At 45.7% G+C, this 16,189-nt stretch overlaps 1 protein-coding gene across 1 annotated transcript; it reads left to right on the top strand.

Moving 5' to 3' along the window:
* The first annotated feature begins 383 nt into the window (after positions 1–383).
* On the top strand, positions 384–12,528 carry ENDOD1 (endonuclease domain containing 1). The gene is made up of 2 exons (XM_074956931.1): positions 384–1,013; positions 10,407–12,528. Exons 1-2 carry the CDS (start codon positions 720–722, stop codon positions 11,568–11,570), a joined length of 1,458 nt encoding a protein of 485 aa, XP_074813032.1. The 5' UTR covers positions 384–719; the 3' UTR covers positions 11,571–12,528.
* Positions 12,529–16,189: the final 3,661 nt, after the last annotated feature.

Genomic DNA, 16,189 nt, shown 5'->3' on the forward strand with positions numbered 1-16,189 from the left:
TGAGGCTTTTCAGCATTAAGGGCTAGTGACTGTGGTTCACCTTGCACAGGTGCAAAAGGGGAGAGGGAGGTCACCTCTTCCTGTGACCCTACGTCAGAGCCATGCACAACATGGCTGGGGAGCATGATACTCACAGGTAACTAGTAGCTTTTGAGAGATAGCCATCCCGAAAGTGGCAAAGAGAAGTCGGCTCCAGACCCTGCTAACTCTCTACACATTAGCCAGCATGTGGCTGGAGAGGACATGCTACCTACCCCCTCTCAGGGGTGCTGGGGTTGGCATTACAGTGAACTGCCCCAGCCCCTTTGGAGCCCCGGAGAGAATTCCTTCTCCACCCACTCTGTGGCTCTGAGCAGCGATCCGGCCTGGTCAGCTGATGATGGGCAACAAAGGAACCAGAATAGTTATCGAGCTCTCTCCTGCACCGAATTACCCCTGAGCTCTGAGTGTTGGGAGCGATCTCCTGGTGCCGATGTAATTTGTTTGTGTGGCGTGTGTCAGCAGAGCCCTGCACGTGTTCAGTTTCATAATGCGCTCTATGCAGTAAGCTCTCACTCCCTGCAGGGAACGGCTGCGGTTTCATATTTCATTTCCCTTGTACAGTACACCCAGATTCCAGTCGCTTTCTGGCTTCACTGCAGTGCATTACGCAGAGCACAGGTCCTGCATCATATCCAGCAGAGACAGACAGGGCTTCTCTCGGTTCCAGGCAGTGGACCATGAAGATGTCAATTTTATTTTCACTTTGCATCTTTGCTTTCCCTGGCTTTTCCCAGGGCAGGGTTGTTGGAGTGGATGAAGCTGGCTTTGCTGAATGCAATGAGTTCTTTTATGGAGAAACCCCACCAGAAGGATTTACGGAGTCTTTCCATGTGAAAATCTGTCAGCAGTACAACAAAGAGCCACGCTTCGCAACGCTCTACAGCATGGAGGACAAGACTCCTCTTTATTCCGCTTTTAAATACACAAAAGCAGCTCAGAGAGGGGAGGAGAGCTGGATGGTTGAACCGCAGGTAAGTCAATTTCCCCAATAGCTGTCAAGCAAATCTTCTCAAGTGTTAAGGCATGTAGTTATCCTGGGCTGTTGGGGGTGGAATTTTGCAAAGAAGTCAGGGAGCTGTGAAATCCTTCTAGACACTAATGTATTAGAAATAGTATTTATTCTTGGGTTCAACTCTGGACAAATCCATGGTCTCTTGTCCCAAAGTGCTTACAATGAAAACTGAAAGGCATTGCATTCAAAATGGAATAAGAAAAAGAGAAAGAAAACGAAGGATTTCACACTTTAAACCACCAGATCTGTCTATCTATCTGAGAGAGACAATGTGGATGAGATATCTTTTATTGGCCCAGCTGCTGTTAGTGGAAGAGACAAGCTTTCAAGCTTCACAGAGGTCTTCTTCAGGTCTGTCAGAGCTCTGTGAAGCTCAGAAGCTTCTCTCTTCCACTAACAGAAGTTGGTCCAATAAAAGATATTCTCTCACCTACCTTGTCTCTCTGGGATCCTGGGACCAACACGACCATAACACTGCAAACTATCCAGCTAGCTACCTGGTAGCTATTACACAACACAGAGGGAGGTGGCTAATAGGGTTAAAAGTTTCAGTGGCAAGTTGATGTTTGTTCTATTGCCAACACCGATCCAGTAGCTGATAAGAGCTCATTAACTTCATTGCACTGGAATGAAACACACATTTGTGATTCACACAATTGACGCTATGGCAGTTCTTTGTGTCCCTCTGTTGTGGATACTGTAGCTGGAAAGAGAGGTGTAGCATAGTGCCCTGCAATATGAAAGTTTTCAGTCAAGGCAGGAAAATTCAGTTGAAAAAATGTTATCTGAGTGTCAGTTGGTCTTGTCTATACTGCCACTTTGCATGTTTAGCTGACTCCTTAGGGTTGCTATGTTATAGCGTTCACCCTTATATCCTTACCAGTGGCCTAAGAGAGCTGAAGAACTTTACTTTGATATTTGCAGTATTCAAGGTATTTCACTAGTAAGTGTAGGATAATACTGCACATACTGAAATAACCTGATCTATTCAGCTAAAGCAAAACTGGCGCATATTAAGGGTGACCACTTAGCACTGACGATTATTGTTTGTACTAGAGTAGCCCCTAGAGGCCCCATCTAAAATCATGGATCCTTTGTGCTAGGCACTGAACAGACATACAGTAAGAGACGGTCCCTGCCCCAAAGAGCTTACAATCCAAATATACAAAGGGACTTGCTATTTTCCTCATTTTCCAGATGAGGAACTGAGGCTCACAGAGACTGAGTGACTTGCCCAAAGTCACACTGAAAGAACTAGAATTGAACCCAGCTCTCCTTATGGATGCTGGAACTAGGGGTGCTGCCACACCCCCTGGCTTGAAGTGGTTTCCATTCTAAACAGGGTTTGCAGTTTGGTTAAATGGCTCTCAGCAACCCCACTATAAAAACTGTTCCAGCACCCCCTGGCTGACCTGAGTCCCTGTCTTAGCCACGAGCTCCTCCTTCCTCTCTGTCACTGTAGCGGGTGTTCATTGTTGGCTGTTCATCAAGCGTTGTTCCATTTTACGCAAACGCCTGTCAAAGGTGGCCACCTGCCACCTGAAAAAGAGAAAAGCCTTTTAAAAGCCATGTAATCACCAAGCTGAATAATGCATAGGAATCTTTAATAGCTGTGGGCACAAAAGGACCTAGACAAGAGAACATCATCTGCCAAATGTGTCACATAGGCAGCAGAACCCAGCGACAAGGAAGGTGCCCTTCCCAGCTGCCGAGCCCTCCTGCACCAGCCAGGCACAAGCGTACCCAGCCTGACCCTTACTTCCAGATGCCATATCTCCCTGTGTTCTCTTCCAAGCACCCAGGCCTTCTACATACCTCACACTAAGCACCTTGAATTTGTTCCTGCACCCAACTGTCAAGCCCTCTTATTCCCTTCCCCCAGCCACCCACGCCCTCCCCAAACACACATCCACTACTCAGCAGCCAAACCTCCTTGGCACTCAGTGACTGGCCTCACCCCCAGCTGCTAAAACTTCCTTGCTGCAATAGTTAGGTTTCCTGTTTCAAAAATCTAGTCACATTCACAGGGGTCTTCCCCTTGGTCCCCTTTTCTCATCAGCCCCGATTATAGGCCTGTCATTCCTGAGCAAGTGCAGCAATTTGAGAAACCACTGCATCCCTGCACATTCTACACTGAATTACCTTGGCCAGTCACTATTTTATAATAAGTAGAACCTCAGAGTTATGAACACCTCGAGAATGGAGGTTGTTTGTAACTCTGAACAAATGGTTATGGTTGTTTTTTCAAAAGTTTACAACTGAACATTGACTTAATACCGCTTTGAAACTTTACTATGCAGAAGAAAAATGCTGCTTTTAACCATCGTAAATTAAACAAACACAGAAACAGTTTCTTTACCTTGTCAAATCTTTTTTTTTAACACTTTCCCTTTATTTTTGTAGTAGTTTAGGTTTAACACAGTACTGTACTATACAGTATTTGCTTTTTAAAATTTTTTTGTCTCTGCTGCCTGATTGCATATTTCTGGTTCCAAATGAGGTGCGTGATTGACTGGTCAGTTGGTAACCCTGGTGTTCATAACTCCGAGGTTCTACTGTATACTTAAAAATCAGGGCTTGAAATAAAGTGGTGTTTTACCCACAAAAGCTTATGCCCAAATAAATCGGTTAGTCTTTAAGGTGCCACTGGACTCCTCGTTGTTTTTGTGGATACAGACTAACATGCCTATCCCTCTTAGCTGCTCTGACTTCACACAGTGTAACACCATTGACTACAATGGAGTTATTCCAACTTTGCATCAGTGTCTGGGAGATCAGAATCTGGCCCCAGTGAGCCCTGCTTGATTTTGATCAATGATGATGTGAGATAAAGGGGGAGCTTTAGATTTTCCTTCCCTGTACTGAGCTGCTGTGAAATGTGCTAGACCAGAGAAATCCAGTTTGCATTCTCTGTCTAACCAGATCCATTTGCCTGTTTTTTAAAGGCCCATTCCCTTCACTTTTGCTTGTTGTTTTGTTTTGCTTTTAGTTTTCAACCTCCAAGTGTTCCCTAAAACAAAACTGTTGTTCGTATTTAAAAGACTGGACCATTTAAACACAAATATGGATCTAGGTCAGTATAGACAAAGCAGACTCCCTAATACCAACAACAGCTTAATCAAGGAGCAGAGATTGCCAGACAAAAAGCCTTATCTATGGAAATCCTTGAAAAGCAATGCTTTAACGTAGCTCCAAGGATCTGATCTTTGACATTGGTGGGAGCTGTGCCTGAGAAGGGATTGCAGTGTAGTACAGAAGCAATTCTCATGGTACTTGCCATTAAAGCACAACAAGATCTTGCTATAAATTCAGCACATAACTAGGCAATGCAAAATCACCCTATTATTTTTGTTCCCCTGTCCTCCCCTCCTTGCTCACTTGTTTCATCTTCCTATTATGTCTTGGGTTTTGGACTATAAGTTTTCTGGGGCAGGGGATATCATTAACTATATGTTTATACAGTGTCTAGCACAATAGGACCCTGTCCTGGTTGACTCCGCTAGGTGGTACCCCCATACATTACATAATGTCCTAAATAAAGTGTTAAAGGTTGCAAAGTCAAATACTCAAAAGTTAGGAAAGGCCAGAATTTAAGTTGCCTGTGCAACCTTAATACACACCCACCCTGCTTTGTACGCATGCATCATGATACAGTCTTTAATTATATGATCACATACCAGGTTTTTCACTTTACAGCTACCATATACACAGGCATCCCATTCAACAATCACTGAAATGCAGCCACCTCCATGGTGGAAGAAAGCAACTGATTACTACTGTGTGGCAACATTACATGGTTGTTTAGGACAGGAAGTGGAGAAACACACCTTCCACAAATTGGCAAATAAACCTGTAACTGGGAAATCAGTTCCAAGAATCAAAACACTGAGGAGCAAGTGAGTGGGTTTTTCTACAACTGTCTGGGCAAGTCTACACTTAAAACGTTGCAGCTGCACAGCCACGTAGCACTTTAATGAAGACGCTCTACGCCGATGGGAGAGAGCTTTCCCACCAGTGTACTTCATCCACCTCCCCGAGAGGCTGTAGCTGTGTCAGCAGGTTTGGTGGATTTTTCACACCCCTGAGTGACATAATTTTACCATTATAGGGCTGTAGTGCACTGCAGACCAGACCTCTGTCTCTCCAGAAATAAGCAAACAAAGGTGCAGCAGCAAGCAGAGGTGGTGCTAGCCCATTGGGGGCTTCCACACACACAAAACACATAATAAAAAGCAAATAAGGGGCCCCGTTGAGTTGCTCGGGGCCCTAAGCAATTGCTTTGTCTGCTTCTGCCTAGCACCGGCTTTGGCAATGAGTCATGCAGGTAGAAAGTGAAGACGAATAGTGATTATATTAGAGATTGCTCTGTGCGATGCTGAGTCAGACTGGGGCTCCTAAGGGAATCTGCACAGCACACGGCCCTCTAGCACATGTAGAAAAGTGGTGACACCAGTTATCATCAAAGTCATTTCATGAGTGATATGGACACAGCCATACTCACCCAGACATGACCGCGAAACATGCATGAACACAGTTATGTGCATAGGTGCGCACACAGACATAATGAAGTATATCACACAGCAACCTTTTTTCACTCTGGAGTGACTAAGAGTTATCCCAGGATATTTTGCAATAGATCATAATGTAACTTGGAACTTCACTTGTCTCCTCCAGTGTACCATGTCTGCTTCTTCAGGGATGTATGAGGAATATTTGCCAAAAGTAGCACAGAGGTAGTAATCCGATGTGACATAAAGGGAATGTCAATAGCCTCCACTGTTGGTGTGATAAATGAAGGGGGAGGGGGTAGCTCCCTTTTACGGGCACCCAGCCAGCCAGTCGCTATGAAATCCCTCTGAGTAGCTGTTCTCTAATTCCTCTACCTATAAAGGGTTAAAAAGTGTTACTGCAAAAAACCAAAACCAAAACCAAACATCAACAAAAAAACGTGTCAAGGCTAATTGCCCACTCTGGCACTTCTGGCACTGGTGGGGGCCTGCAAGGAGTCTAAAAATTAATACTTGCCACTCCAGGCTTGTATTAAACGTCCAAGGTTACAGCTTTTCTCTGACCTTGGATTGGTAGATGCTGCCACCACCCAAGTGCAGAACCCCTTTGAGAACCCAGGAAGGCGCACTTGGGAATTCCTTCCTATGAGGTACCCTCAAACCCTTTCACCTCCCCTCTGGGGAAGACCTGAGAAAGAAAACACAAGAAATCAGCTGTTGCCACCAGCTAATTAAACAACACGTGCACAAACCTCTTAGCACACAAAAATCCAATTCTGTTCTTAAAAAGAGGTACATTTTATTAAAAAAACAAAAGGAAGAAAATACATCTGGGAACTTAGGCTACTGCTAGATTTAAAAAGACCAACTACAAGGATTAAGCATCAAGAATAGTTTCTTGAGGTCCAGGTTAAAGGTTACAAGCAAAACAAAAGCACCTGGGGTTAGCACAAAAGCATCCACAAGCCATAAAAAATAAAAATAAAAAAATCTAATCATGTCTTCCTAGACATTTCCTGATCTACTTATATATCTGGGGTTTTAAATTAGTAGTTTCTAGGTATGATACTGATGATTTTTCATACCTGGCCCAAAGCTTCTTACAGCACAGCTGCTCTGTCCCTTCTCTCTGGGAGAACAACCACTGACAAACAAAAGGGGAGTTTTGTTTCAATTTTAAAAAGTTCTAGCCTTCCCATTGGCTCTTTTGGCCAGGTGCCCACTCACTTCCTTTTACCTGTGCATAGTAGTGAAACTTTTTAACCCTTTACAGGTAGAGCAATTAGAGAACAACTACTCAGAGGGATTTTATAGCTACTGGCTGGCTGGTGTCCATAAAAGGGAGATCCCCTCACCCTTCATTTATCACAGTTGGTTAGCCATGTGATGCGCAGTGATCCAGCAGTCAGGATTTTTAATGGAATATATTTATAGAGAAGAAGGATGGTCTAGTGGTTCGGGTGCTAGCAGGTGCTGGTTCAATTCCCTAATCTGCCACAGGCTTCCTGTGTGACCCTGGGAAAGTCCCCCCCTGGGCTTATATACACAGGAACATCCAGGAAAGTTAAACCAAATTAACTGATTTCAGAGTAACAGCCGTGTTAGTCTGTATTCGCAAAAAGAGAAGGAAAAGGTGCCACAAGTACTCCTTTTCTTTTTGCAAATTAACTGAATGTGTGACTTTGAAGTGGATTTGTTAAACTGTATTAAATCCCCTGGGTGGATGCTGTTATTCAGCATTAAAGTAGCCTTCCTTCACTTTGGATCGGAACGGGATCCCTGGCGTGCAGCCTGGGACAGTGGGACCGCTGTGCCCCCTTAACTCTCCAGCCTGGGCTGTCTCTCACAATGCTTTGCTAGTGACAAGCAGCAAACTCCTCAAGGCACTGTTATCACTCAGCACAACCTCATGTGGAGCCCCACACCCAGCTAGATTGCATGAATGTTCCCAGAGCCATTCATGAATCACACAGAGAAAGGCACCAGTCAAATCCCCCCAGCTCCAAGCCTTGTACCTCAGGAATATACCATCTTGCACTGCTCAAGACAAGCAGTGCAAGTTTATTAATTGGTTCACTACGTCATCAATGGAAAGTGGACATACACCAGCTTTTGTAAACCTGAGCAGATTTCCAAACACTTCAGGCAACCTCACTGGTAAAGATAAACAGTTAAACAAATTTATTGACTATACAAGATAGATTTGAAGTGATTATAAGTGATAGGCAAAAAGTCAGAGTGGTTACCAAAAGAAAATACAATGTAAGCATGCAGTCTAAACTTTCAACCCTATTAGACTGGTTCCCTACCTGTAAAATGGTAGCTCCTTCACTGGGGTGTTGTGAGGATAAGTACATTAAAGATTGTTTGTACCACTGTTGAAGGATATGAGAGAGACAAAGTGGGTGAGGTAATATCTTTTTTGTTGGAGCAACGTCTGTTGGTAGAAGAGATAAGCTTTCAAGCTTCACAGAAAGATGGGACCTGAAGAAGATTGAGATTGCATGAAAGATTGTGAGGTTCCAGATACTCTGGTAATGGGGGCCAGGCAAGTGCCAAAGACAGCTATAGGTGTCAGCACACTAAATGAGCGCAGCTTCATTTTGACTGTGTTACGGCCCACGAGACTTCTGCAACAGTGCTTGTATCTGAGTTTGAAATGGTGCTGGAGACAGCCTTCCTGGAGCTCTGTTAAAGAGAAAGAGAGCACTCATGGCACCTGGCGGTTGTGTCAAATAAAACTGCTACATGAAAAGATTAATAATGGTGGGAGGCATCAAGGAAAGAAATGTTGCCAATTGCCAGTGTTGCCAGCCGCTGCATAAACTGCCTGCTCTGATATTTTTACGTTTGGAACAAAAGACCAAACGTTCAAAGTGAATTGAACCCAAATCCTGCAGTTGCAGCTGCACATCCACCGCAGACAATTGGCCGCCTACATAGTCAGCTTCTCACAGCTACCTGATTCGTAACTATGATGTTTTGCATTCACAAACTGGTGTGCTTGGAAAATTAAGTTCATGCCACATGTTCTGTATAGAGTACCCCTCACTGTTTAGTAATGACACACGATGGACTCTATGTGTTGTCTCTTTATCATTCCATTCACATACAAAATTCAGCACAGGAAAGAGGCCTGGGTATACTGGGGACAACTTAGTGAAGACTTCTGCCCATGACCAAGGTTGCAATCAGAAAAGCAAACAAGATGTTAGGTTACATGAAGAACAGGATGAGAATAATATAGAAAATATTATAATGCATTAAAATGAGTCATATGGCCTCTTCTGTAACAGTATGCAGTACTGGTGTGCAGTATTGGTCACCCCATCTCCAAAAAGGATATTGCAGAACTACTGGGTGTCAGATAATGGCAACAAGAATGATCAAGGGCCTGGAAAAATGCTCATATGAAGAGAGATTGAAAAGATTAGGGTTGTTTACATTAGAGAGATGAATAATGGGGGACATGATAAAATAATGAATAGCCTAGAGAAGGTACAACAGGAACTTCTCTCCTGTCTGTCTCATAACACAAGAACAAGGGGACATTCAATTATGTTGAAAGGTGGCACATTCAAAAATGATAAAAGGAAGAACTTTCACATAACCTGCAATTAGACGGTGGAAGTCATTGCCACAAGATGTCACTGAGGGGCAAGAATTTAGCAAGATTCAAAGAGGGATTGGACATTTATATGGATAACAGGAACACCTCGCTGTAATAGCTAATGCTAATACAAATTTTGGAAAGAATATAAAATTTCATACTTCTGAGTTTAAGCCAATCTCTGACTATTAAGGGTAAGGGTGAGACCCTCGGGGAGGATTGGGGGGCAAATTACCCCATATCAGCTTTCCATGGAACTTCTTGCACTTTTTTCTGAAGCATCTTCGTGCTGGGCACTTTTGTATACTGGTCTAAATGGACCAGAGATCTGATCCACTATGGCAATTCCTATGTTTTATGTACAAGACTTATAGCTTAAATAAATCAATTAAGAAAGGAAATAGAGACAGATGATGCAACACGTGTATAAGATGCTAAGATCACAAATTTTTGGAACCATCCTGCCCAAGTAAGCCTGTCTAAATCCAAAAGACAGCTGGCTACTCAGGCTGCCTAGGGAGTGATTTGGGACAGACTTTGGACCATGCAGTTTAAATTTCCAAAAGAAGGATGTAGGACATGTCAAGAAAGAATGACTGGCGAACAGATAGAGCTATTGTGTCCTGGGAAAGAACAGGGCAGACATTGCTTCAACTATGCTCCGTTCTATGCGTTCCTCCTCAGACTGCTTGTTAGTTTGCTTGCATAACTCCGTTGTCACTCCAAGTAAGACTCCATGCAAGAATGCCTGGCACAGGAATTACTAGCTAAGATTTCCTAGTACAAGATTTACAATAATGAGTGTACCACATATATAGCACTGATCCCATAGAATAGCTGGGGACATACAGGCTCTGTCTGCTGCCCCCAAGTGATGTGCTCCATTCTCCATCATCTGAAGTCTTTAAATTAAGATGGGATGCTTTCTAAAATATATACTGTACTCCAGCTCAACCACAAATAATAGGCTTGATGCAGGAATTACTGGCTGAAATGGTATGGCCTGTGTTATGCAGGAGGTCAGACTAGACCATCAAAATCCCTTCTGGCCATATATCTATTAATCTGAAGAGCTACAGGAAAAATAGAATAGATGGATGGATTCATATCATCTGTTGACCTGAGCATCACAGTGGGTGAGATACATGTGCATTTCCATGCATAGTTTGAATGTAGCTTCATATTATGCAGCAAGGTAAACCGCATCCAGTAATTGTTCTCTTTTGTGTCTCAGATAGATGATCCTGGAAATGACTTGGAGGAAATGGTGCATGAAGCTGATGCTGTTGGCTCAGTGAACAACCTTGGAGCAAACCAAGCCCTGACCACAGACTATGTGGACTCTGGTTATGAGAGAGGGCAGCTAAACCCCAGTTCCCTCAATGAAGATGATTTCCAGCTAGCCACATACACCCTTACTAATGCTGTCCCTATGACTCCATCTCTCAGCGAAAGCTGGCACAAGGATGTCGAGAATATAGTAGAGCAAGCTTTGGCTCCACATTGTGAAAACGGGGCTCACCTGTATCTTGTTGCAGGTGCTGTTCCGTCCAGCCTCAGAGTTAAAGACAAGGTGTCCATACCAGAGTTTCTCTGGCTGGCAGCTTGCTGTGATGCTCCGGAGGTATGGTCTGTGGGCTTTCTGAAACGCACAAGTGGTGAAAACAGTATAGAAGACCTGTCTGTGGAAGAGCTGGAGAAGCAGCTTCCTTCAGGAGCTCACTTGTTTAAGAGAAACTGTGGGGGAGGCAGCCAAAGCCAGGAGAAAATGGAAACCATATTGCAAACCATAAACCAGATCCAGTCTGAAGAGCCCATACTGCAAACCATGGCTGGGAAACACGGAGAAGGCCAGAGAGCCCAAGAGAAGCGCGGAGAGAGGAGCCTGCTGAGAAGAGTAGCCGGCATCGTTGCGACCCCTTTCACCAAGCTGCTGAGAATCGTCGGCTATGTGTTGGTGGAGGTGGTGAGATACACGTGTTATTTCCTGTGGTATGTCGTCAAGCAGCTCAGCAACACTGCGATGGGTGGACTCTACAGCTTATGGAATGGAGTGATGTCCTATGTCAAAGAAATCAGCACAGTGCTGCTGAACATCCCCAGGGACATGGCCAAGGTCACAGCAAACATCATCATGGGCTTTGTCCGGATCTTCCAGAACACCCTGAGCCTCATCTACAGGATTCTCAGCGTCCCCGTTGGACTCTTCCTTCATATCATGGCTTTTCCCTTGGACACTCTCTGTGCCGTTCCCATTGTCCTCAAAGACATGGCTGCTGGAGTTGGCGGCACTTGCTCACTCATTGTCGATGCCACAGCTGCCCTGATGTCTGCCTTTTATTACCTAGCTACTCACCTAGGCAAAAAGTTTGTCCCTAAGCTCTCTTCTGATGACTGATAGGGATGGCAAACAGAACTGCACAGAGATGTGGTGAAAGAAAATGGGGGCAATATGTTCCGATACGTGACCAATGCTGACAGTTCTTGTTGGTATTTATTGCAGTGACATTAATAACACCAAACCAATCTGGTGGTCACATGGAGGGCCTATGACACTTCAAAAGGGGATTCCATTACAAATCGACTTCAACTTATTGTAAAGTGTTCAGGGTTTCAACTGGGGTGACGAGCTATCTTTGGATTTCAAGGCCAATGTCAAGCTGCTTCCGCTGTGAGACATGCTGAGTGTAGCACAAAGTTATTCCTTCACTACTAAAAGAGGAAAATGTGGATCCCTGTTCACGGGCCAGGCTACAAAGGCACAGCAAAAGCACGTGTTCATTGGTGCGGGTAGATAAGGAGCTTATGCTGCCCCTCCCCTCTGCTAGGATTATTGCATGGGAAGAAACCACATAGAGCCTAATTCTGCCTTTAGTTGCACTATTGACTTCAGTGGGGTTTCGTGGGAAGGAACTGAGGGCAGAATTTGGGCTGGTATGTTTTAGCTGATAATTCTCAACCCTTGGCCTTTCAAGGCAGCTGAAATGGATGGAACAGCCCTTAGTGAGAGTAAATCACAGCTGCCAGTTGCTTGGTGGGGTGTGGGGGATATTTACCATTTTTCTTAACTATCCATAACTTTTTAAACTGACCATTGGTACCAAACAGTTATCCAAGACCTGGAGTCTTTATTCAGTGTGGGCCCAATCCAAAGCTCAGTGAAGTCCAAAATAGTCTTTCTACTGGCTTTGGATCACACCCTAATGCCCCAAACAACCCCCCAACCATTGCCTCTGATTACAGACCAAAGTCTCCCAAATGCATGCTTCCATGCCAACTCATTTGGAGATCTCGGCAAGTTTTGGGACTCAGTTGTGTTCGTATTTTTTTTTTTTGGTGATGTGCACTGGGAGCCCCACTCAGCTGGAAGGAACCCTCCAGGCTGAGGCGACAAATACGTGACTCTATCATCCCGGTTGGTCTGAACAAAGAGTCAGCGCAAGGCCTTGCATGCAATGACAAAGGGCAGAGGAGGAACCAGGTTCTGCCACTCTAACGCTGAGTAATCTGTCACTCTGCAAGAATACCTGTTGACTTACAGGGAGGCTATCTGCAGTGTGAGGGATGAATCGGCGTGAGCAAGGTGGCAGAATTTGGCCCTAGGAAGGCTGGCTGATACCTGTCCAGTGTTCTGTCTCCTGCCTACCTACATCCAGTGAGAGGGGAAGCAGATCTGAGGAACCAGCCTGTGGTCTTCATGCACCCCAAATTCCCAGTGAAGTCTGGTTGGAAGGTTATGGAAGTCCTTGGGGGTGAGCTAGGAAAGCAGGATGAGGCAGAAGCCCATCGGGCTGGGGAAATGGTGATCTGCAACATCCTGCAGTAAGTTTGGAGCAGGGGGGTCGGCCACTCTCACTAAGTTAGCTCATCAGGGCTGGTGAGGCAAAACTGGTAGGGGCCCCAGGGTGGAGGAGGCCCCAGCCCATCAGTGATGGGTTGAAAGGCCGGCGTGACTGTAATTGCCCCGTGACACACAGTGTGAAGCACAAGCTGCTTGATGCTAATAGAGCTTGAGGGGAACCCGGGCCCCTGTCACTTTATCACAACAGCCCTTGTGTCCCCTCCTCCTGCTGACAGGACATACCCATCCACTTTCGCCCCTAGCTCCTGGACTCTCCACAAGTGCACCTCCCAGTGCTGGACACATCCCCTATTGTCCTCTCTCCCCCTGGAGATCCCCCAGCCCCAAGCAGGCATGCCATTGGAGTCTGGGTGAGTGGTGACTCACTTCATCTGGAGTGATTGATTCACTCCAGCGGGCAGATGAGATCCTAAGCAAAGGGCTTTACAGGGGAGGTCACAGTTTAGCTCAACCGAGCCCCACTCCAAAATGCAGTGGTCCTGCATACTAAGGGGACATGGTGCAGGGGCACGATCTGTCTGCTCCCCAGTAAACAAGGGCGTAACTTCAGCTCAGCTTACACCTCCCCTTGGGAAGGGACTCATGGGAAGGAGTTTTGATTTCTTGTTACTGTATAAGCTTTGTCCCTTGAGAGTGATCCTTGCTGACTGCATCAGCATTCACTTCTGTTGATTCAGTCTGCAAGCACACAAATGCTGTAAGCAGTTGTAGAAGAGACACGCACTGACCCTCCTCTAAGTTCCTTCACACTCCGCACTGTGCATTTTGTATGCATGACTATTCTGCTGTATTTTTATGTAGCTCTTCTATGCTTTTACATTTGTGGGCATAACTCTATGCAAAGTCTCTGCTGGGGGAATCTGGCTGCTCTGTTACATGCTACTTGGGAGCAGTTCTGGGTTTGAGAAAACTTTCTTACAGTATGTGGCAGCGTTCGCACCACTTCTATTTAATGACAGGCTGAATTTGGGGGGAGTAGATGGCTCAGGTGCTAGCAGTGGAATAAAGAAACTCTGGCTGGTTCAAATCCAGCCCAGCTTAATCATGACTGAAAGTTATTACCCTGGCTTTGGGATCTATGTGGAACAATTATGTGTCCCAGACCAGTTCCTAGCAAACAGCCCAACATACCTTGGCAGCAGAGAGGCCATAGAGAAAATGGACTTGGAGATCAATGCCACCTGTCACTCGTAGAGGTGGTCACTCCAGGTCAGGGTAGAGGCATATGGGTGGAGTCATATGGGGAAGTTTACACGGCTACTCGCCATGTTGCACCTGATCCCTGGAGAAACAGGGTTGTCAATCCAACATACACAACATGGGTCCCAAATCCCGTTGGTCATTTTTTACTATGCTACATGTCCAAGCAGTCTATAGAGAAACTGCCTAAAACACAGAACAAATATTGCAAAACAGCTATGCACAGCTGTAAACTAGCTGTCGTTTGAGATTAGCCTTATCTGGGAACAACTTTTGGTGTGGGAGCTTGACCTTATCTTTGGAGCTATGTGGTATTAACAAAATTAAAGTGACTTTGAAAAAAGAAAGACTCCATATTACATTGCTGTGAACCATTACGATTAAGACTGCTGACACAACTCAAAGGGCCATACCTAACTGGGGGAAATAACAGTGTTGTGGTTTCACTTCGTTGCTGCACCGCTCAGGATCTGGTGGTGTTAACAACAATATTTCGTGCTTCTGTAGCACCTTTCATCTGAAAATCTCAAAGCACTTTGTACGGCTTAGTTCATTAAGCCTTGCGACATACTTGTGAAATAGAAGATGATATAGATGCATATGCCCCTCTTCCCCATAAATTATCTAGAGAGAGAGATTGAGAGAGAGAGGTCATTTTATTCATCATGAAATGCAGCTACCTCTGGGATGAATCCTGGCAGCTATTTTTTTAGCACCGTAACATTGCACTGTAATTTAGGACAGGATGAAAAATACAGTAAACAGCTGAAACTGCAGTGGGGAATGTAGGGAGGTAGGAGCCGAATACCTGGGTTGCGTATTGGCCAGAACAATGTAGTTAGTACCTCCAGGCTTGCAAACAAGCAAGCAAACAAACCAACCACACACCACGTTATCTTTAGTGACCATAGAGGTCAGGACTTTGCTCTTTGGTTGAGACACAAAACTAAAGTGACACCTAAAAACCATGCGGGGGCACTGACTCCAGTTCTGACACAGAAGGAAGAGTGCCACTTCCTGCAGCGTCTGTTCCACTTCCTGCAGCACTGATGTTTTCTTGGAAAGTGCCCTACCTATCTGAACCCTGACCCACCTTGCTTAGCTCGTGAGATCTGAGAGCATTCACAGCAGGAGACGGGAGGGAGATTTTTCCCGCCACCTGTGCCATTGTGCCTGATCTGGCTGGAATTAATGACCCTGTGACGGGGTGGCGGAACCCCATCCAGTGTGGGGTGAGTGCACCCCCTCCTCCCAGCTGCCCTCTACCTCAGGGTGGTGAGGTCTAACGGCTAAAATTGATATAATTTGCCTCCGAGAGGGCATGGCCTAGTGGTCAAAGTCAATTCGGCTGTCCTTGTCCTCCGGGCAAGAAGACCTAATAGCAACAGTCAATACAATTGCCCCTCCCTTAAGGCTGAATGGCCCAATGGCCAGGGTCAATAGGACGGCCCTGCTTCTCAGGGCTGGGCAGCCCAATGGCCAGAGTCAGTAGAGTTGCTCCCGCTTACAGGGCTGTAAGGCCTAATGCCCAGAGTGAGTAGAGCTGCCCTTGTCCACAGAGTGGTAAAGCCTAGTGACCAGAGCCAATGGGGTTGCCCTTATCCGCAGGGTGGTAAGGCCTAGCAGCTAGAGCCAATGGGTAGGTGGTGACCAGGCTTGGGGGACCTGAGCCCACCATGCTCCACCAGGTCCTGGACCAGGGCCCTAACAGTGGTGGAACATTCCACCACTGAGTCAGCGGGACTCCAATCAAAACCCACTGACTTCCCACAGGACTATAGCTAGTTCCCCTGGGCCACTTCCTACCAAGTCTCTTGGAACAGTAGTCGAGGTGTTGTCATGGTCTCCAGGCTTCTCGGTGCATGTGGATCCCGGTGACTCCAATTCCATCCTTGACTTGGGCATCCACAGGTACCTGGGTGTTTGTCTGGGTCTCGGCGCCTCTGGCTTCCGCG

Source organism: Natator depressus, chromosome 1, assembly GCF_965152275.1.
Source record: "Natator depressus isolate rNatDep1 chromosome 1, rNatDep2.hap1, whole genome shotgun sequence".
NCBI classification, from domain to species: Eukaryota; Metazoa; Chordata; order Testudines; family Cheloniidae; genus Natator; species Natator depressus.

Bases quoted from the DNA above. Each gene is read 5' to 3' on its own strand.
- ENDOD1 (XM_074956931.1), top strand. From the start codon at position 720: ATGAAGATGTCAATTTTATTTTCACTTTGCATCTTTGCTTTCCCTGGC. The intron at 1,014-10,406 runs GTAAGTCAATTT...TTTGTGTCTCAG, and splicing joins GCTGGATGGTTGAACCGCAG to ATAGATGATCCTGGAAATGA.